The sequence below is a fragment of the Mesoplodon densirostris genome, chromosome 16, assembly GCF_025265405.1.
Source record: "Mesoplodon densirostris isolate mMesDen1 chromosome 16, mMesDen1 primary haplotype, whole genome shotgun sequence".
NCBI classification, from domain to species: Eukaryota; Metazoa; Chordata; class Mammalia; order Artiodactyla; family Ziphiidae; genus Mesoplodon; species Mesoplodon densirostris.
Genome location: NC_082676.1, coordinates 45,029,885 through 45,050,197, shown reverse-complemented (window position 1 = coordinate 45,050,197; position 20,313 = coordinate 45,029,885). Strand labels below are relative to the sequence as shown.

At 53.5% G+C, this 20,313-nt stretch overlaps 1 protein-coding gene across 9 annotated transcripts; it reads left to right on the top strand.

Annotated features, from left to right (window-relative positions):
* The first annotated feature begins 1,228 nt into the window (after positions 1 to 1,228).
* SEZ6L2 (seizure related 6 homolog like 2) lies at positions 1,229 to 19,626 on the top strand. 9 transcript variants are annotated; one of them, XM_060120389.1, is made up of 18 exons: positions 1,229 to 1,307; positions 2,236 to 2,367; positions 3,249 to 3,338; positions 3,683 to 3,822; positions 4,106 to 4,307; positions 8,958 to 9,143; positions 9,951 to 10,119; positions 10,764 to 10,927; positions 12,652 to 12,852; positions 13,312 to 13,450; positions 14,288 to 14,484; positions 14,604 to 14,798; positions 17,162 to 17,353; positions 17,438 to 17,629; positions 18,112 to 18,150; positions 18,340 to 18,457; positions 18,584 to 18,680; positions 19,153 to 19,626. In XM_060120389.1, the coding sequence occupies exons 1-18, from the start codon at positions 1,229 to 1,231 to the stop codon at positions 19,180 to 19,182; spliced, it is 2,562 nt and encodes an 853-aa protein (XP_059976372.1). In that variant the 3' UTR covers positions 19,183 to 19,626. The 9 variants fall into 9 exon arrangements, with proteins under 9 accessions (XP_059976372.1, XP_059976368.1, XP_059976370.1 ...); XM_060120385.1 differs by having other exon boundaries at positions 3,039 to 3,338; XM_060120387.1 differs by lacking the exon at positions 2,236 to 2,367 and having other exon boundaries at positions 3,039 to 3,338.
* The last annotated feature ends 687 nt before the right edge of the window (positions 19,627 to 20,313 follow it).

Below are 20,313 nucleotides of genomic sequence, written 5' to 3'. Positions count from 1 at the left end.
CCGTGGGTCAGCCGATCCTTCGACCAGTCGACCTGTGACTCCACCTCCCCCTTCGCCTTCACAAGAGCCAACCCCCGGCGGGAGCCCGATTGATAATGAAGGCGGCTTCAGCCAATCGCCTGCAGCGCCGCGGGCCGGGCCATCTCAGGCGGGGCCGAGAAGAGCTGTCCTTTCTGGTGGTGCTGAAAAGGGTTCTCCAGCGGTCTTGCGAGATGAGGCCAGGAGAAAAAAAATCAAAGTTGAAGCCGCCAGACAGCTGGCTGGGGTCATGTACGTAAGAGGAGGGATCTCCCCTCCCCAGATCCTGGCCTGTCACCCCTTAGACTTCTCACAAACGTAGGAACTTGTCATTCTTCTGGAGGAGGAGGTAGCGCATTCCACATGAGCTTCTCTGAAAGGGTCTGGAAGAGGGCCGGGGGCATATTGGGGGCGCTGAGCAAGCGCAAACCCAGCTATGCTGCCCCTCAACACCCTGGGAAGAGAACATTCCGTTTCCAAATGTTCTGGAATGGTTGCGGGAGGGGGCATAATTACTGCTAGGACCAGAGTTGCCTTCGTTTCCCCTAGGGGCCGTGGGAGTGAGGATTACGACCCTGGCTCATGTGGTCCCTCCTTCCTCCATCTGCACTTCCTCCTCCTCCCTCCCCCCACAGCCCCCAAATAAATCCCAAGCCCCTCCCTTCGCCCGTCCCCAGGATCTGACGTGGGCTCGACACCTTTCTCAGCTCTCCCTCCCGCAGCTCCAGTGCCCGAGCCTCGGCTCTCCAGGTTCTGCAATCCCCTCCTCTCCCCGCCAAGCCCCACTAGAGCACAGTAGGGACCCTCCCTATCCTCGACCCCACCCTAGGTCCCCGGAAGCTGTTTTGCCTCTACCCACTCCCCCAGCTTAGAATCCAGCCAGCCTGGCGGACCCAGGTGCCTGAACCAGAGGGTAACCCAGGCGACCCAGCTCCTTCGCCCTTCTTGGCCCCACCCGCTGCAGCCGGAGCCGCGCCCCCTCTCCCGCAGACAGGAGAGCAGAGGACAGAGGAGACTGGCCAAAGAGGGGTGGGCTCCAGGCGACCCCCAGCCCAGTTCTGCCCCTCCGTCCCAAAGGCAGAGACATTGTCTCCCTTGCTAACTGCCAGTAGGAAAAAAAAATTATAGGAAAGATAAAAGAAGACGGAGGAAAGGTGACAGCTAGATTATTTAGGAGAGGCGCAGAGGAGAGAAATTGGTGTGAGTCGCCATGGGGACTCCCAGGGCCCAGCATCCGCCGCCTCCCCAGCTGCTGTTCCTAATTCTGCTGAGCTGTCCCTGGATTCAGGGTAAGGACTTGGGTGCGTGGGGTTGGGCCCCCGGGAAGGCCCCCAGCGGGGTCCTATACCTTCCTTTCTCCGAACATCCTGCGCCTTCTGAGCTCCTGGGGGAGGGGAGGGGCACAGCTGACGGAGAAGGGGCAAGCCAGGGCTTTCCAGCTTGCACCTGGAGCCCCTAACCCCATATATTGAGGAGTTGGGGAAATTAATGAAGGGAGCTTTTAGCAGCGTCTCAGGGATTAAATCCAGGAAGAAGGGCTGGGGACGTTGTGGCGGGGCGGGGTGGGGGGGATGTCTGCGGAGGCGGCAGAAGCAGGCCGGGTACCAGGGTGGGAGATGGAGGTGCCGGGAGAGATGCCAGGCGCAGCACACACAAATATTCTTGGACGTATGGACAAAGACAGATGAACAGAGGCAGTGCTCAGAGGCCAGATATTCAATCCCCAACTCTGACCCCCCAGCGAGACTCCAGGGAAGGGGGCAGAGACTGCAGAGAAAGAGAGGGAGGGAGGGAGGGAGGGAGGGAGGGAGGGAGGACCACACTGCAGAGACAGAAACCTAGAGAGAAAGCTGGACACTGCAGAAGCAAGGGCTGGGAGGTGCTGCCAGACCCTCCGCAGAGCCCCGGGGTTGGGGGGAGAGCATCACCGAGGGGAAAATGAAGGTAGCGCCCTTCCTCTTCTCTGCCTGCTGGCTCTGTCCGAGGTGCTCACCGAAGGCCCACACAGCCTGGGGGAAAAGGGAGAGAGGAAGGGGTAGGAGTGTGATGGGCAGCTGGGAGCCCCTCCTCCAATCTTGGCTCTCAGCCCAGTCTGGGACCCTCTGAGCTCCTGCTGGCCCAGCTGACTGAGGAGAGAATAAGAGCTCTGGAAAAGATCTTTCTGGAGAAGGAAGGAGTGTGGGGCAGTGGAAGAGCTCGCACAACTTCATCTCCCAGGTCTGCCCCTGAAGGAGGAGGAGGCACTGCCGGAGCCTGGAAATGAGACCCCCACTGTAGCCTCTGAGGCCTTGGCGGAGCTGCTCCATGGGGCCCTGCTGAGGAGAGGCCCGGAAATGGGCTACCTGCCGGGTGAGGCCCCCAGAGTGGCAGGAGCAACATAGAGGCAGAGGGAGGGACATTAATTCAGGGAGATGGGGAGCCAGGCCAGTGAAATTCAGAGAGACAGAGAGAGATGGTTCGAGAGAGTCAAAACTGGACATAGACAGAGAGCCAGAGAAATTGAGGTAGAATGATCAAGAAACAGCACAGAAAAACAGACAGAGAGAAAGACAGATGGAAACTCAGAGAGCCAGAATCAGAGATAGAGTGGAAAAGAGACACAGAAAGAGAGAGAAATGCAGAGATTAGTAGATCTAGAATCATAAAATCAGAGAGGGATAAGAATACTAAACATAGACCAAGAGTTCTAGAGAGTGCAAAAGAAAAAGAGGAAAGAGAAAGGGGTAACCAGGACAGGGAGCCAGATCTGAATGGGGAGACAGAGAGAGAAGCTCAAGGAGGCTGTCAGAGGGGAAGGGCCTGGACAGAGAGAAGAAAAGAAGGGGGTGGGGGGCAGGCTGTGGAAGCCTTGGGAGGAGGGGGGCAGTTTGGGTGGGGAAGGGAGAGGTGGGGGGCCTACGCCTCGTGGGGGAGGTCTTTTGGGTTCAGTGGGGAACTCGCAGTGTCTCTCAGCCCTGCTCCCCAACCAAGGCCCATCAATGTGCTCCTCCTGTTCCCTGACTTCCCTCGCACTGTCCCAGGATCTGATCCAGACCCCACACTAGCCACCCCTCCAGCCGGCCAGACTCTTGCAGCACTCTCCCTGCCACGGGCCACTGAGCCGGGCACAGGGCCTCTGACAACAGCCGTAACCCCTAAGGAGGGCAGGGGGGCAGGCTCCACCGCGCCGGAGCTGCTGACCCCGCCCCCAGGAACTACGGCCTCGCCCCTTCCCGGTCCCGCCTCCCCAGGCCCGCCCCTCGGGCCTGAGGGAGGAGAGGAGGAGACCACGACCACCATCATCACCACGACAACTGTCACCACGACAGTGACCAGCCCAGGTGAGGTGATTGAAAGGGGATGTGGGAGAAGAGGAAGGTGTGGATGGGGGAGAGGCTTCCGGGAACATGTGGAAGAAGAAGGGGTCTAGATGGGAGAGGGGCTTCTGCTTAATTATAATAAAGGCTAGCATTGATACACCCTTACTATGTGCCAGCACTGTTCTATGTGTTTTATCTCTTATGACAGTTGAGGAAGGGAGTTCTGGGCACAGATGGGAGAGTGAGCATTGGATAAAGATGGTGAGGGGTGCTGGGGAGAAGACAGATGAGGACCCCCAGGGTTACTTGGCTGGGAGGGCAAGAACACAGAGATTCTCTCAACCCCAGCACTTATATCTCTTTAGTTCTGTGTAATAACAACATCTCCGAAGGAGAAGGGCATGTGGAGTCTCCAGATTTAGGGAGCGCGGCCAGCCGCACCTTGGGGCTCCTGGACTGCACGTACAGCATCCATGTCTACCCTGGCTACGGCATTGAGATCCAGGTAACCGGACTTAAGCATATGATTGTGAAACCTCCCAGCCCTTCCCTCCAGGCCCAGGGGTGTGCACGGGTTTGGCCTAGGAGCCAGAGAACTTGTTTTCTGACTCAGATGGACCTATTTTCTGAGGATCTCACAGACTCTCCTAAAGTTCTACAACTTGGCCAGAGTTACTGTGGTTCTTGGTCTGCTACATACCGGGGAAAGGAAGGCAAGGGGCGGGGGAGCTTAGGGGGTCACACACCCTGGCTGACTTCCCTGGTGGGTCTGAGTCTGGCTTCTTTAGGTGCAGACGCTGAACCTGTCTCGGGAGGAGGAACTCCTGGTGCTGGCTGGTGGGGGGTCCCCAGGACTGGCCCCCCGACTCCTGGCTAATTCCTCCATGCTGGGAGAAGGACAGGTCCTTCGGAGTCCAACCAACAGGCTGCTCCTGCACTTCCAGAGCCCACGGGTCCCAAGGGGTGGTGGCTTCAGGATCCACTATCAGGGTGAGGAGTTTGGAGTGCTGGTGGGAGGGCAGGGGCCACACTGGGCACAGGGAACATCTTTAGGAACCTTCTGAGCACAGGGTAATGTTGGGGCCTTTTCCTCCTGACTAGGACCATGGGGGGTAGAATCCTCGGAGGAAACCTATACACACTTATCTCACACACTCACAGACCTGTGCCTGGGTGTGCACACATCCAAGTGACAATTCATCCATTCACTCAGCAAATGTTTATTGAGTGCCCACTTCATACTGGCCCTGTGTTATCCTTGGGGAGAGGAATAAACAAGCCAGATGTAAAGGGAACTCAGAATCTAGGTAGGGAGATGGACAAATAATCAGGATGATTATAATTCAGTGAGATAAGGACCCCCATCCCTATGATGGAGGAACCACTGTCAGAGGGAACAAATGTCAAAGGGACCTAAATTTCGCCTATAAGGAATATGGGGACACCTCCTTGGAGGAGGCGATGACGAAGCTGACACCTAAGATGAGTTATAGCCAGGGGAAGGGTGGGAGGGAGAGAAAGAGGAAGGCCGATGTCTAGGTGGATGGAAAAACACGTTCCAAGACCCAGAGAGGAGGAAAAATATGACCCCCTTGAGGAGTTGAGATAATTCAGCATGGAAGAGAGAATTGTCTTAGCTGTGTGACCTGGGGTGAGTTACTTAACCTTTCTGTGCTGCATTGTCTTATCTGAAAAATGGGGATCATAATACTTACTTTGTGGTATTATTAGGAAGATCAAATGAATCAATACACGTCAAGCGCTTAAAATAGTGTCTGGTACGCAGTGAGGGCTCGAAAATGTCAGTCATTGCTATTACAGTAAAGCACAGAAAGTGCTGGGGAAGTAGGCTAAGAGGCTAGACTGGGAGGTAGGTTGGATTTGGATGACAAAGGGCCTTACCAGCTTCAGTGAGGAGTCCTCGGACTACTTTATCCTGCAGGGGAGGAGGAGACACTTTGAAATGTTTTAAGCAAGATAGTGACAGCCTCAGATTTGTGACCTAAAAAGATCCTGCTGACTTCTGGGGGTAGGAAAGAGGGGATGTATCTGCGCATGCTTGCATTTGCAAGCACCCACCCACAGACAGCCTACACACACGTGTACTTGCCTGTGTGTATGGAAACCTTCCCACGATGCAATGTACATTCTAGCATACACGTGTGCATGAGGCAAGGGGCCCAGCCCAAGGTCCCATTCCAGACACTGCTGCCATCTCCAAAGCCCCTTCCTTTGCTCAGAAACAGAGAGGGAACTGTGTGTTGGGCCAGTGTCCCCTTCACTTCACCTCATGGCCTTGCTGCCCGCTTGTGAGCTCTGCTGACACCATAACCCTTGTGACTTTATCCAGGACACAGACAACCCGTATCCCTTCCTCACACACTCTCCAGCCTCTCCTGAGGCCTCTGCTCTAGACTTGCCCCAGGAGGTAAGGCGTGCACGGTGGAGGTGCCCAGCAGCAGACCTACTCCTGGAGAGACCAGTGAGCTGGGGGACATGTAGTTAGTGGTCAGGGCCCGGTTGTTGGGGAGCAAGGGCATGCCTTGAAGGCCCAGGGCTGAGGGCTGGGCTTCAGGTATTATAGGATGGCTTCCTGCTGGCTCCTTTAAGCAGCCACTTCCCTAGGGAATTGAAAATAGGACTCTTTAGACGAACTGGAACATTTGAGGAAGCAGGGCTATTGCATAAATGGGCCTTCATTACCTGCCTTGGTCTTCCCTGCTCTGCGGCTTCTGCAGGCACCTTTGGGACGGAGGCCCTGTTTAAGCCCTTCCCAATTTGCACTAGCTGGGCCCTCCAGTCCACAGCGGCCTCATTAGCTTCTCTGGAAGGTCAAAGGCTCCATCACCCCTCACCCCAAGTCCAGCAAACTTTCCCATTTACAAAACTCTTTCATCAACTCTTGTTTTGGTTGCTTCTCACAGCAGCCCTGGGGGTGGCCATTGTCAACTCCATCTCTGAGAGGAAGACAAAGTCTCAAAGCTTATATGGATTGCTCAGCCACCAGCAAATTCATTGCAGAGTCAGAAGTCAGATCCCCAAGTCCCTGACCCCTGGTCATTTATTAATTGAAGCTGAGGGGTGGGAGATTAACATTTTCTGAGTACTTTCTATGTTCCAGGTGCTTGATTCCAGGTTTCTTTTCTTTAAGGCCAATCCTCAAGGATAGGAATTGTTATTGCCATTTACAGATGAAAGGTGAAGTCACCTGCTCAAGGCCATACAGCTAATAAGTTGTGAAACTAGAACTGGAACTTAGGTCTGCCCATCTCCAAATCCAGTGCTCTTTGCACTGTTCCACATTGTCTCTTGGCGGCATCAATTGATCAGCTAGTCTAGGTTTTTAGGAGACAAAAGAAAAAACATTTGATTCAGTCTCACAGTGGCAATAGGCGGGTGTTAATGTGATGATAAAATTATGCATGTGGATTGTGTATAGGCAAAAAGAAAAAAAAAACTAACTCTGTGGGAAAGGGGAGGGGTCAGGAAGACTTCCTGGAGGAGGTGGTACTTAAGTTATTCCTTGAAAGATGAGAAAAAGTGAGAAGAGAGCCTTTCAGGTAGGGGAAATTGTGTGGAAAAATATGGAAGTGGGACTGTAAGGAGTCACAGAACTGTATCGTGTAAGATATATGGGCCGTGGGTGCTGAGAACTGAAGCTGGATGGGATGGGCTGGAACCAGTTGTGGAAGGGGCTTGAATGTCAATCTAAAGCATTCAGACTTGATTCTGTTGGTCGTGGAGAGCCATCACAGAGGCTAAAGTTTATTCAAATCACTGTGGGGTTTTTTGGTTTGTTTTTTGTTTGTTTTGTCCACTGCTCGGCTTGCAGGATCTTAATTCCCTGACCAAGGATTGAACCCCTGCCCAGCAGTGAAATCGCCAAGTCCTAACCACTGGACCACCAGGGAATTCCCAAATCCCTGTGTTCTAAAAGGCTGTTTTTATGTCTATCTTAGTAGACCATGAACTCCTGAAGGCAAGGCCTCAGTCTTTTTCACCTCTGACCCTAGGACCCAGCCAAGGAAATGCTTGTTGAATTTTGAAACAGGGAGAGACCAGGTCTCTTACAGAATCACTCAGGACTGGAGAGTCAGAAAAAGCAAAGGCCCAGGCAAGCTGGACCCTCTGCTAACCAGAGCCTGCCCCTTGTACAAGACCCAGCTTTGATGTACTTCCTCCAGGAAGCCCTTCTTTTTTTTTTTTTTTTTTTCTTTTTGCGGTATGCTGGCCTCTCACTGTTGTGGCCTCTCCCGTTGCAGAGCACAGGCTCCGGATGCGCAGGCCCAGCGGCCATGGCTCACGGGCCCAGCCGCTCCGCGGCATATGGGATCCTCCCAGACCGGGGCACGAACCCGTATCCCCTGCATCGGCAGGCGGACTCTCAACCACTGCGCCACCAGGGAGGCCCCAGGGAGCCCTTCTTAATGAACTCTGCCTAGTCTTAAACAGACACACAGACACACAGACACACAGACACAGACACACACACACACACACACACACACACACACACACAAACAGACACACAGAGCTCTGTCAGGATCAAGTTCAGAGTCTATCACTGATTACCAAGTCACTTTCTATTTGTTTGTTTTATCTCATATGTTTCCGCAAGAATTTCAGGAGGCTTTCAAAAAAGAATGCAAACAATAAGATTAAATAGAATAAGTAAGAGGGAGTTCCCTGGCAGTCCAGTGGTTAGGACTCAACGCTCTCACTGCCAAGGGCCGGGGTTCGATCCCTGGTTGGGGAATTAAAATCCCACAAACCGTGTGGCGCAGCCAAAAAAAAGAATAAGAGAAAAATTGGCACCAGATAATGCTTATTACATTTGAAAAAAATAGAATGTGGATAGACAAGCCATTGTTACTAGGGACAAGCCTCAACCTGGTTCTGGGCTTCCTAGCAGCCAGTATGAAAAGACAGATTACACAGTTCTCATTGCAGGAAAAAAGACAAACCAGTTCCTTAAGGAAAGCAAAGCTTTCCCTAGCACTTCACTTTCACTGGGGGATTCATTTAGGGGACACTGGGTATTAAGGTCTTTAATGACAGAATAGTCTGTTTCTAAAGGAGTTTCTTGTGACTCCTCTGGATGAAAGCTGAGGTTATAATACCACAGTGACACCTCAGTGGAAGAAAGTCTGTGTGTGTGGAGGGGAGAAAATGATCTGAGGCACTTAATAACTTGGAGCCTCAATTTCCACACCTGGAAAGTGGGTCACAGCCTTTCTCTGACTACCTCAAAAGCACTGCGTGAACTCATTTTGGAAGCTGAACAAGCTCTGCAAATACTATTTGCTATTATTAGAGCTGAATGGGGTTCAGAGTGGTCAATTGATTTGCCTGAGTTCACACAGTAAATGGGTGCCAGGGTCCAAAACTTCTTTGAGTCTCAGGTTTCTCATCTATAAAATGGGGGCCAAAGTGGGTAGATTACAAAGATTAGGGGAGATAAGGGATGTTGACATTACCTCTTCATGAGACAGTGTGTCCATGTAAGGACTCCAGTATGGAGCCAGTTTGTGCCCTGGAGGGTGAGGGGGACCTGGAAAGAGGGGAGGAAATGCTGGGGAACCAGTGAGAGAGGATGGCCTGGGAGAGTGAAACCTCCTTCTCCTGCCCTGCCTGATCCAGCCTACCTCTTGAGCTGCGGCTTCCCTCCCCGGCCAGCCCATGGGGATGTGAGTGTGACAGACCTTCACCCTGGAGGCACTGCCACCTTCCACTGTGATTCGGGCTACCAGCTGCAGGGTGAGGAGACCCTTATCTGCCTCAATGGTACCCGGCCAGCCTGGAGCAGTGAACCCCCCAGCTGCATGGGTGAGTCTCTACCACAATAGGTGTGGTTTTCTGTCCTGGGAGCCCCACTGGAGGGTCCTACCTTGGGGGTCTCTATCTTTGGGAACACCCATCTTGAAGGGGTTTTTACCCTGAAGAGTCCCTATCCTGGGGTCTCCATTTGGAGCTCTTCACCCTGAGGGTCTCAATCCTTGGAGTCTCCATCCTTGGCGGGGGTGGGCTCTCCATCTGGGGAAGTGCCACCTCGGTGGGGGGGGGGGGTTCCTTTTTTTTTTTTTTTGGCCGTGCTGCATGGCTTGTGGGATTTTAGTTCCCCGACCAGGGATCAAACCTGTGCCCCCTGCAGTGGAAGCGCAGAGTCCTAACCAATAGACCACCAGGGAACTCCTGGAGGGTTCCCATTTGGGGAGTCACCATTCTGGAGGTCCCTGCTTTTGGAGACTCCTCATCCTAGAGGAAACCATTCTTGGCGTCTATATCTGGGGGTGTCTATCCTGGAGAGTCTTCATCCTGGGATCCTATCCTGAGTATTTTCCATCTGAGAGCTTCAGTTTGGGGGACTTCCCCATAACTCCCCACCCCAGGGTGTTCACATCTGGGGAGTCTTCATTTTGATGGAATCTCCATCCTGGGGGGTGGTTCCATCCTAGGGTTTTTCTATTCCAGGGCTGGTTCCTCACCTGGTAGTGGCCTGAAAAAAGCCCTGGGGTGAGCCTGTAGGGCAGAGGTCATCCCAAGGCCAGGTCCCAGGCAAAGGTGTGGGTGCAATAGCTCTGCAGATGGGAAAAGGACAAGTCACCTTAACCTGCCCCCCCGCACCGTCCACAGCATCCTGTGGTGGCACCATCCACAATGCTACCCTTGGCCGCATCGTGTCCCCTGAGCCTGGGGGAGCTGCAGGGCCCAACCTCACCTGCCGTTGGGTCATCGAAGCAGCTGAGGGACGCCGGCTGCACCTACACTTTGAGAGAGTCTCCCTGGATGAGGACAATGACCGGTGAGGGTCTGGGCCTCGCGTCAGAGGTCCTCACTTCAAGGAAATAGGGAGGCTGCAATAGACAGTCAGACAGACGGGGTGGGGGGGGAATCCCAGTTGGGACCTATGTCAAATGCAAGTTAGTCCTTCCTCTTTCTTAGGCAGTGTAGCTGTGCAAACTGAGACAAATCACTTAACCTCTCTGTGCTTCAGTTTTCTCATCTGTAGAATGGAGATAATAGTACCTCCCTCTTAAGGTTTCTGTGAGGGCAAATGCATTAAGATATGTAAAGTGCTTGGAATGGTGCCTAGCACACAGTAAGAACTATAAATGTGTTTGCCATTGTCATCATCATTATTCTCACCCTTTATCTAACAAACTGGTATTCCAGCTCTGACATTAGTTGCTATGTGTAGCTGGACAGGTTACTTACTCTTTCTGTGCCTCAATTTTCTCATCTATAAAATGAGGGATAATAATAGTATCTAACTCAAGGGTACTTGTGAGAATTAAGTGAGATAAAATGTGTAAAAGCTTAGAAGAGTACATGGCATATAGTTAATGTTTGAAAATAATAGCTATGAAATTAAGTTAGGAGAGCAGGCAAGAGGTGAGGCAGCTTCTGAGGGGAAGCTGAGCTCCTGGCCACCTCTGTCCATCCCAGGCTGATGGTGCGCTCAGGGGGCAGTCCCCTATCCCCGGTGATCTATGACTCGGACATGGATGATGTCCCAGAGCGGGGTCTCATCAGTGATGCCCAGTCCCTCTATGTGGAGCTGCTTTCAGAGACACCTGCCAATCCCCTGCTGCTAAGCCTCCGATTTGAAGGTAACTGCCCTTCCCCTGGGGCCCCAACTGCCGCACCTTCCCCTCTTCCTACACCCAGGCATGGTCACAAGCACATAATCCATCTCTGCTTATCTCCACGTTTGGATTCCTGAAAACTGACTTGTCTCCCCATCCCAAATCGACAAGGACACATTCTAATTCCCCGAGGTGGTCTTTTCTGCTTAAGCTTCAGGTGTGGCTGGATCCAGGTACACAGCCAAGAGACCATTTACTTAAATCTCTCCATTCTTTCCTCTTGGTTGGCTTCATTCTCAGGCAGACTCTCAGTCTGTTGCGTACCTAGCAGTTACAGATTTACATACCAACAACTTTAGTAACTCCATCAGAGAGAAAGCATACCACTTTCCTAAGAGCTTTAAAAAAAATGCCAGGAAAGACTTTCATTGCCCTGGCTTAGGTCATCTATCTATGCTTGAGCCAATCACTGTAGCTAGGGGCAGGTGGTGTTATGATTGGCAGATCCACATCACATGGCCATCCCTGGTTGGCTCCAACTGAATCTCATGGACTGGAAGTGGGGAGGACATGTGACCCAAAATGAAAATGGGAGTGCTGTTAACAGACAAAGGGGACTGGATGCTGGACAGGTAGGAAGGAAGGAAGTCGGTGATCACGGGAGGAGGCATTTGAACTGGGACTTAACAGGATAGAGAGAATTTTAAAAGAGGAAGATTGGGAATGAGCATCTCAGGTGAAAGGAACAGTGTGAGCAACAGTAAAGAGGTAGAGAAAAGCCTGTTATGTTTGGGAAACAGAGTTTCACTGTGGCTGGAGCAGAGGATTTGTGTAAACAGTAGCAGGAAAGAGACAAAGAAAGTAAAATGCTCAGAGATGGGAGGGGCTAGTTTCTGGTATGAATCAAGGGAGAAAGGGAATTGGCACTTGGCCCTGATGGATGCGTAGGATTTGGACATGACACCTTACCAGGTTAAGTAATGGTGAAACAGAACAGTGGATCTGAAAAATAAATTGCATTTTAGATTCTGAGAGTGCAAAGAGAATTTCTAGGTTTGAGGCCTGCCTCCATAGTTGTGGGCCACTGCTGCTCCATGGGCTTCAGACTCTTTCTGTATCATAGGCACCTGAGCCTTTCCTGAGTCTAAGATATGATCAGATGGGCAAAAACTAAAACACTCTACAAATGTTAATTTTTTTGCTGACTTAGAACAAAGTTAAAACTGAGTAGCTTTTGTGTTTGCCTCACTTTTGGATTCTAGCCACAGTATGGTTAATCAGGGTTGATCAGAAACCAACGGTTATATTTGAGGAGCAAACACACCTACGTGAGCCAGGTCTCCCAAGGCACCGTTTCCCCCCACCCCATTGCAGCTTCCAGAGCCAAGTGACTCTGGCTGGGAATCAAGTAATCTGGGCTTGAGGTCTGGTTCTGCCACTGCCCTACTGTGTGACATGGAGCACGTGGCTTTTTGTCTGTGGACCTAGTGTCCTAATCTGTAGAATAGTGGCTGGGACTTGACTGATCTTGGGGTTTCTGTCCAGAGGCCAGGGAGCTAACATAAATATGTGAATGAGGAATGTTAGGGTTTGGGGGAAACTGGAGAGTGAAAGCTAAGCCCAAGGACATTCCATTTTAAGTAGCCCACTGCGGGACCAAACCACACTTGAATTCAGCCTGGTTGCCCAGTCTGAGATCCCTGGAGGCCTGTCCTAATGCTTAATTCCTGTGACTGACTCCTCTCTAGCCTTTGAGGAAGATCGCTGCTTTGCCCCCTTCCTGGCACATGGCAATGTCACCACCACGGACCCTGAGTACCGCCCAGGGGCACTGGCCACCTTCTCGTGCCTCCCAGGATATGCCCTGGAGCCCCCTGGCCCCCCCAATGCCATCGAATGTGTGGATCCCACAGAACCCCACTGGAACGACACAGAGCCAGCCTGCAAGGGTGAGCCCGCCGCCTCCCCGCCTCCCCAGGACATCCTTCAGTTCACAGACTACCCCCTGAGCTGGGGATCCTAGGAAGGCCGTTCAGGAAGGAGACCCTAGTAAACTTAGGATCAATCCCTGTCCCTTTCAGAGGCTTAGTTTTCTTAGCTGATTAGTTGATGGGCTTGTTACAGAATTCAGGAGTCATAACCCAAATATCTTCAAGAGCTAGAACTGGAGTTGGGCTAAGTCAGGGATTGGGTGGTGATGCATAGGCTGGAGACGGGGCAGGGTTAGTTAAGAGTGGGGCTGGAGATTGGACACAACAGGACTAGACGTGGCAAGAATCAGGTGGGTAATAGATAATAGGAAACCGGGGAGGCAGTCTGGTGCACACAGTTGGGAGTGGTGAGGATTGTAGCGAAATAGAGACTGCATGCCCACCTGGGTCCTGAATCTGACACCCTTTCTATCCTAGCCATGTGTGGAGGGGAGCTGTCAGAGCCAGCTGGTGTGGTCCTCTCTCCGGATTGGCCCCAGAGCTACAGCCCCGGCCAAGATTGCGTGTGGGGTCTGCATGTCCAGGAAGAGAAGCGCATCTTGCTCCAAGTTGAGATGTATGTTTGAGTACCGCAGAGGGTGCAGTGGGTGTGGGCTCAGCCAAGTGTGGTATGACAATGCACTGGCCTGCATTATGAGCCTGGCTGGCTCGAGCGTCTACACGAGATTCAGTGAATATATGTTCGGATGAAAGAAGTGGCTAAGGATTCAGGATGGGGGTGTGGGACATCAAGTAGACCCAGGTACAAATCACTTATTGGTCAGGCAACCTTGGACAAGTAAATGGGGTAATGCAGCCTTCCTCGGGGACTATTGTGAAAAAGGGGCTCTGGCCTGAAGTCACTCTTTGGCTGTTTCTGAGGCCCCCGTGGAGTGATTTCCAGGGACCCAGGCCCAAGCTGTTGCATCAGCAGCATCACACAAGGTGGGCATGGGTGTGGGGGAAATCCAGTGAGCTACTTTGGTGTGAGGTGGTCATGTGCCTGGACAGAACCAGAAGTGGGCGTGGCTCAAAAAGCTTGTACTCGGTTGGGGCCTAGAGTTGGCCTGGGTGGTAATGAGCATGGCCTGTGATCGGTCAGAGCTGGAGTTGAGCCTGGCTGTGCGTCACCTGGTGATGGAGGAGGGACTAGGAAGTGGGAGGCGTCAACAATGATCAGGGTTGGGGATTGGGAAGCAGGAACCGGGAGGAGCCACAGACCAAATGGAACCTGGAGCGACTAGCGTGGAGGAGAAGCCCATAACTGATCCAAACTGAGGGCTGGGACAGGAGAATGTAGGGCGGGACTGGAGAGTAGGTAAGGTTGCTAATGAGCTGAGTTAGTGATTGGGCAGAACCAGATGGGAAGGGCCGATCGTAACCCAGCCCCCATATCTGGTCCCACTCCCTCCAGCTTGAATGTGCGCGAAGGGGATATGCTGACACTGTTCGACGGGGACGGTCCCAGCGCCCGAGTCCTGGCCCAGCTGCGAGGGCCTCAACCGCGCCGCCGCCTCCTCTCCTCTGGACCCGACCTCACGCTGCAGTTCCAGGCACCGCCCGGGCCTCCAAACCCGGGCCTGGGCCAGGGTTTCGTGTTGCACTTCAAAGGTACAGAGGCCTAGGGTCCCGAGATGCGAAGGGGTCCCGCAGGTCAGAGAGGCCCCCGAGGCTGGAAGGGCGCCCTGGGTCGCAGGACAGCCTCCAAACTCGCCGTCTCTCCCCTGCAGAGGTCCCGAGGAACGACACGTGCCCCGAGCTGCCGCCCCCGGAATGGGGCTGGAGGACGGCTTCCCACGGGGACCTGATCCGGGGCACTGTGCTTACTTATCAGTGCGAGCCTGGCTATGAGCTGCTTGGGTCGGACATTCTCACCTGCCAGTGGGACCTGTCCTGGAGCGCAGCGCCACCCGCCTGCCGAAAGAGTGAGCCCGGGCCCCGCCCTAATCCTCTCGTGGCTCCGCCCCTGCCCACCTGGGTTTCTCGACTCTGCTTGGGCCGTGAGGGTGCAAGGGGTGTGGGCTCTGCTATGCGCCCCGCCTCCGTATCTTCTTGTTCCCGCCCCTGTTCTGTCTGGACCCATCCCTTCGCTCAAGGTCCTGCCTAGATCTTCCTCAGGCCCCAACCATACGTCCAGTGGGTTCCACTCCTCTGTTCCTCGGTGTCCCGAAACTTTACCCTCTGGTCCCCACTCTCATCTTCCTAGGGCTGCATCCCTCTCTCTTGCACTGTTCTGGGTCCTGAACCTGGTTCTTCTGGGTTCCTCCCCCATCGTCTCCTGGCCCTGCCTCGGCCCAGTCTGAGTCCCACCCCCCTGCCCTCCTGCCCCCTGCCTGCCCCGTCATCTCTTTTCTTGTTCCAGGGCTTGCTCCAGTCTCTCAGTCCCCAACCTTTGACATTATGGGGAGTCACTTTGCAGGGGCCTAGGCTTGTTAGAGAACTCGGTTTATTTTATTTTATTTGCTTTTATTTTAAAAATAAATTTATTTATTTATTCATTTATTTATTTATTTATTTTTTGCTGAGTTGGGTCTTTGTTGCTGCACGAGGGCTTTCTCTAGTTGTGGTGAGCGGGGGATGCTGTTATCCTGCGGTGCACAGTCTTCTCATTGCGGTGGCTTCTCTTGATGCGGAGCATGGGCTCTAGGCGTGTGGGCTTCCGTAGTTGTGGCTCATGGGCTCTAGAGCGCAGGCTCAGTAGTTGTGGCGCACGGGCTTAGTTGCTCTGCGGCACGTGGGATCTTCCCGGACCAGGGCTTGAACCCGTGTCCCCTGCATTGGCGGGCAGATTCTTAACCACTGCACCACCAGGGAAGCCCGTCGGTTTATTTTAATTCAGTTATTAAAGTCCCATGATGTGTTGGGGCTGGAGTTATGCAGAGGTGTTGGGGACTCTCCCTACCCTGACAGAGCTCACAGTCTGGGACAGGGACAGATACTTAACTCAGGATATTAGAGTGGTAACCGCTGGGTGACTTCAGGCAAGGTACTTAACATCTCTGAGGCTTTGGCTTCTTCCTCAGTGAAGTAGGAATAGAGGATTGTGAAAAGCAAATGAAAAGCTTTTCACGTTAGTGCCTGGTGCAGGTAAACAATGAGTAAGTAGTAGTTGCTATAAGTATGAAGAAGGGCTGTAGGAAGAGGGGTGGGTTAATTGTCCCAGGGATAGGGCAGGAGATTTCACAGAGGAGGTGACATTCAAAGGAGCTGGGAGAATTTATCTTTTAGAAGAGCAGAAAGGGGTGGCATCTTGTCATTTCCTCCAAAGTTTTGGAAGCCTGTCACCAGGATATGGGATTGTAGGTCTTTCACCTGGCCCCTAGGAGCAACGGTGGGACCAATGAGGATAAGTTTCAGGAAGCCAGATTTGGACTGGACACAAGGAAAACTTTCTAGTTGACACAGATCCCCATCCCTGGAGGGAGTCACAGGATGTCCAATCTGGAACCCAGACAGCATGGGGCAGGGACAGGAAGGGATGGAAGTGGGGCCCAGAGGGGATAGGGCGTGGCCCAGCTGCCCAAGACTCAGTAGGGAACCTGCCCAAGGCAGCACATGGAGCCTTCAGCTGAGCTGAGACCTAAGTCTCTGAATCTCAGCCCAGTGCTCCCTGGCTGTGACCCTGAACAGTTCCAGCTTTGCCACTCCCTGGCTGAGTGACCATAGACCAGTCATTTGACTGCCCTGAGCCCTGAGCCCCGAGCCCCAAGGGAGGTGATAGTGACGCTGACCTCTCAATATCACCAGGGTATATGATATCATGTTTGTAAAACATTTTAGCGAGGTGCCTTGCGCAGGTCTATATATAAGAAATGGCTTTGACTGGGATTCTTCCACAGCAAGGTTGTAAACAAATGCCCGCAGAGGCCAGGCAGGCAATACAAGTGAGCAGAATGGGCTGGGGATGATGGGAATGAGGGGAGCAGGAGGGCTGGGCCCCTCTAAAGAGGGCAGCTGCTCTTCTGCTGATGATTTGCCATGCAGGGCTGACACGGTTGGGATTTAGCTGGTTTGCTCTGGTTGAGTGGTTCAGTATTTCAAATTTCACCCTAGGATGGGGGCCCAGGTTGCCCCAAACATTCTGTTTTCTGGAAGAAACCTGATATGTAAAATGCATTGAATTTTAAGTTTTCCAACTCCTGCTCGTTCATTCTGAGGAAGGAGTGGGAGGTGTGTGCAGAGTGTTGCCCAGAGGAGATGGCCCACGACTCAGGCATCTCCCAGCTCTAAGCTTCTGGCAGATCTTTTAAGGCCCTGGCTCCCCCTGACTTTGCCCTCCTGCCAACAGTCATGACTTGTGCCGATCCTGGTGAGATCACCAACGGGCACCGCACCACCTCAGATGCCGGCTTTCCTGTTGGCTCCCATGTCCAGTATCGCTGTCTGCCGGGGTACAGCCTGGAGGGGGCGGCCGTGCTCACCTGCTACAGCCGGGACACGGGCACGCCCAAGTGGAGTGACCGGGTCCCCAAGTGCGCCTGTGAGTCTGGGGACACCCTAGGATGGGTGGCTGGGTGGCCTGCTCAACAGTGCAGCTGGCCCATGACTGACCTCTTCCCTGCAGTGAAGTACGAGCCGTGCCTGAACCCCGGGGTGCCAGAGAATGGCTATCAGACATTGTACAAGCATCACTACCAAGCGGGCGAGTCTCTGCGCTTCTTCTGCTATGAGGGCTTTGAGCTCATTGGCGAGGTCACCATCACCTGTGTGCCCGGCCACCCCTCACAGTGGACCAGCCAGCCCCCACTCTGCAAAGGTGCCTGGGCAGGCAGGGCAGGAGGGGGCACAGCAGTGTCCAGGACGTGACAGGGCTGGGAAAGTCAGGTAGCAAATTCGAGACCCTGCCGAGCTCCCCATTCACCTCCTATGGGCTCTCATCATCAGAGGTATAGCCAAAAGCCCTGGAGAAGTTCAAGGTCATGGAATTATCCTAAGGGAAGTAGTAGAGGGGGCTTTGGCTTGGCAGTCCCTTGCCCTCTGGATAAGTCTCAGTTTCCGTATTTTTGACAAATCCTACAGACCTGGTTGGTTTAGACTGCCCAGGAGTCTGGAGGAGGAGGACCGAGGCCCTGCTCTGACTGTTCCTCCCCTGTCCCCAAGGGAAGGATCGAGTGTAGGTTGAGCAGAGGGCAGAGAATCCAGGCTGTCCAGCCCAGCCCCACTGGGCTCCCGGCCCTCTACCCAGCCTCCTTCCCTCCCTGGCTCAGACCCCGTCCCCTCCTCCTCCTCTCCCTGCAGTGGCCTATGAGGAGCTCCTGGACAACCGAAAACTGGAAGGTCAGTGAGGGCACAGGTGGAGACCCAGGCCTGGCCAAGTTGGGAGGGCAAGGCAGAGGCCGGGGGCAGGAGGCCAGGCCCCCGGTGGGGTGAGGCCCAGGGTTCAGGGTTCAGGGCCCAGGGCAGGAGGCTGGGAGAGCCCAGGGCTGGGCCCAGCTCCAGATCACTGGCCTCTCCTCCTCCTTCCAGTGAGCCAGACCACCGACCCGTCACGGCAGCTAGAGGGTGGGAACCTCGCCTTGGCCATTCTGCTGCCCCTAGGCTTGGTCATTGTCCTCGGCAGTGGTGTTTACATATACTATACCAAGTAAGTACCTAACTCAGGGAGCTGCTGGCCAGGGCAGACGTCCTGCCTGCCTGGCACAGAAGCCCAGGTGAGGGGGGGTTGGGGGCTCACTTCTCGATAAGCCCCTCTATCTCCTTCCTTTCCCAGGCTACAGGGAAAATCCCTCTTCGGCTTCTCGGGCTCCCATTCCTACAGCCCCATCACGGTGGAGTCAGACTTCAGCAATCCACTGTATGAAGCTGGGGTGAGCCATTTCCCTACCCCTGGAGTGCCACATCCCTCAGCTCCCCTGGGACTCCATAACCTTCTCTCAAGGTCTTTGTAATATCTGTCTTGGGAATTGCAAACTCAGCTGCCTACAAAGGCCATGTCAATGAACAAAGCCAAGTCAGGTGGGCCAATCGGGAGTGGTGAGGACTGTGACCAACTGGAAAGCTTGTGCCCCATCCAGTCCATGGAGGAAACCTAGGCCCAACTGCCAGATCTTCCAACTGTTCAAGACAATCCAGAAATTTAGACTTTTCTGTGACTTTAAGATACTGTAGGATGAACCAAATACATCCATTGGCCAGATTCAGCCCCATTCCCACCCCATGGTCCCCAAACTCCCAGTGATCAATGTTATTTTAAAAAACACAGAGTCTTTTCCCTTCCTTGTGGATGCCTCCTCCACCTCCGTCCCATTCTAGTGACTGATGCCATCTCTCTGTTTCCAGGATACACGAGAGTATGAAGTTTCCATCTGAACACCAAGACTAAGGCTGCAGGACCCAGGACGCCCCTCCTCTCCTCATTCTGGGCAGGAAGGAGTACAGGACCTGGCCTCTGGCTCCCTTCCTCCCTACTGTGTAAATAATCTCCTGGTCCCACGAGGGGGCTTTGATGGCCCTGGGGACCCTACAGTAAATAAACCAGCATCCTGTGCCCAAAGCCTCCTCTTCTCAGTTGCCAAACAAGGGGTCTGCCCCCCACTCACTCTACCCGCTTTTGGACCCTAGGAGGGGAACTCAGGCTCTGATGCAACTCCTGGGGCCCCTCCAGCTCAGGGCATCCCACAAGGACTACCCAAGAGCTCTGCTGTTCCCTTGGTCATGAAGGCTCTGCCCTTCCCAGATGCTCTGTCCCCGGGCTTAACCTCTGACCCTTGGAGGGTCAGAAGAAGAGGGACGAAGGGGAGAGCTGGGACAAGGCCCCTACCCCCTTCCTGCCATGTCCCCTACCCACAGTCTCCCCACCTTTGCTTCTGGATTTTTGTTTTTGAGCAATAAACAGAAAATCTCCGTTTGTAACTGGGCTGGTGGGGTGTGGGAAGGTGAGTCATAGAGCACTGGAGACGGTGATGGTGGCCTCTCTGGAAAGAGGGCTGGGGAGAGGGGAACACTTGGGGAAAAAGATGGAAATTTAAGATTGCAGACAGGGCAGTGTTGAAGGGGCTGGCCTGGGGTCAAAAAGCCTGACTTTGGGCTCAGCCTCTGGAGGAGCAGCTGGGCCCACTCCTGGCCTCAGCAGTCTCTCCACAGGGCTTGGCGTTTCCAGGCTCTTCTACCTGGGTGATAAATGACAGTAGCTGCCTCTCCTCCTTCACTGTTTGGCAGGTGACAAACAGCGTTCAATTTGTTTCATGACCAGTTGACCTAGAAGTCAACCCCCTTTTGAGAAATCTTGTACCCATCCAAGTGTACCATTTTTTTCCCCCAATCTTTTTGGCATTTATTTATTTTTGGCTGCGTTGGGTCTTCGTTGCTACGCGTGGGCTTTTCTCTAGTTGTGGCGAGCAGCGGCTACTCTTTGTTTGGTGCGCAGGCTTCTCATTGCGGTGGCTTCTCTTGTTGTGGAGCAAGGGCTCTAGAGCGCGGGCTTCCGTAGTTGTGGCGCAC

Bases quoted from the DNA above. Each gene is read 5' to 3' on its own strand.
- SEZ6L2 (XM_060120385.1), top strand. From the start codon at position 1,229: ATGGGGACTCCCAGGGCCCAGCATCCGCCGCCTCCCCAGCTGCTGTTC. The intron at 1,308-2,235 runs GTAAGGACTTGG...TTCATCTCCCAG, and splicing joins GAGCTGTCCCTGGATTCAGG to GTCTGCCCCTGAAGGAGGAG. The intron at 10,928-12,651 runs GTAACTGCCCTT...ACTCCTCTCTAG, and splicing joins GCTAAGCCTCCGATTTGAAG to CCTTTGAGGAAGATCGCTGC.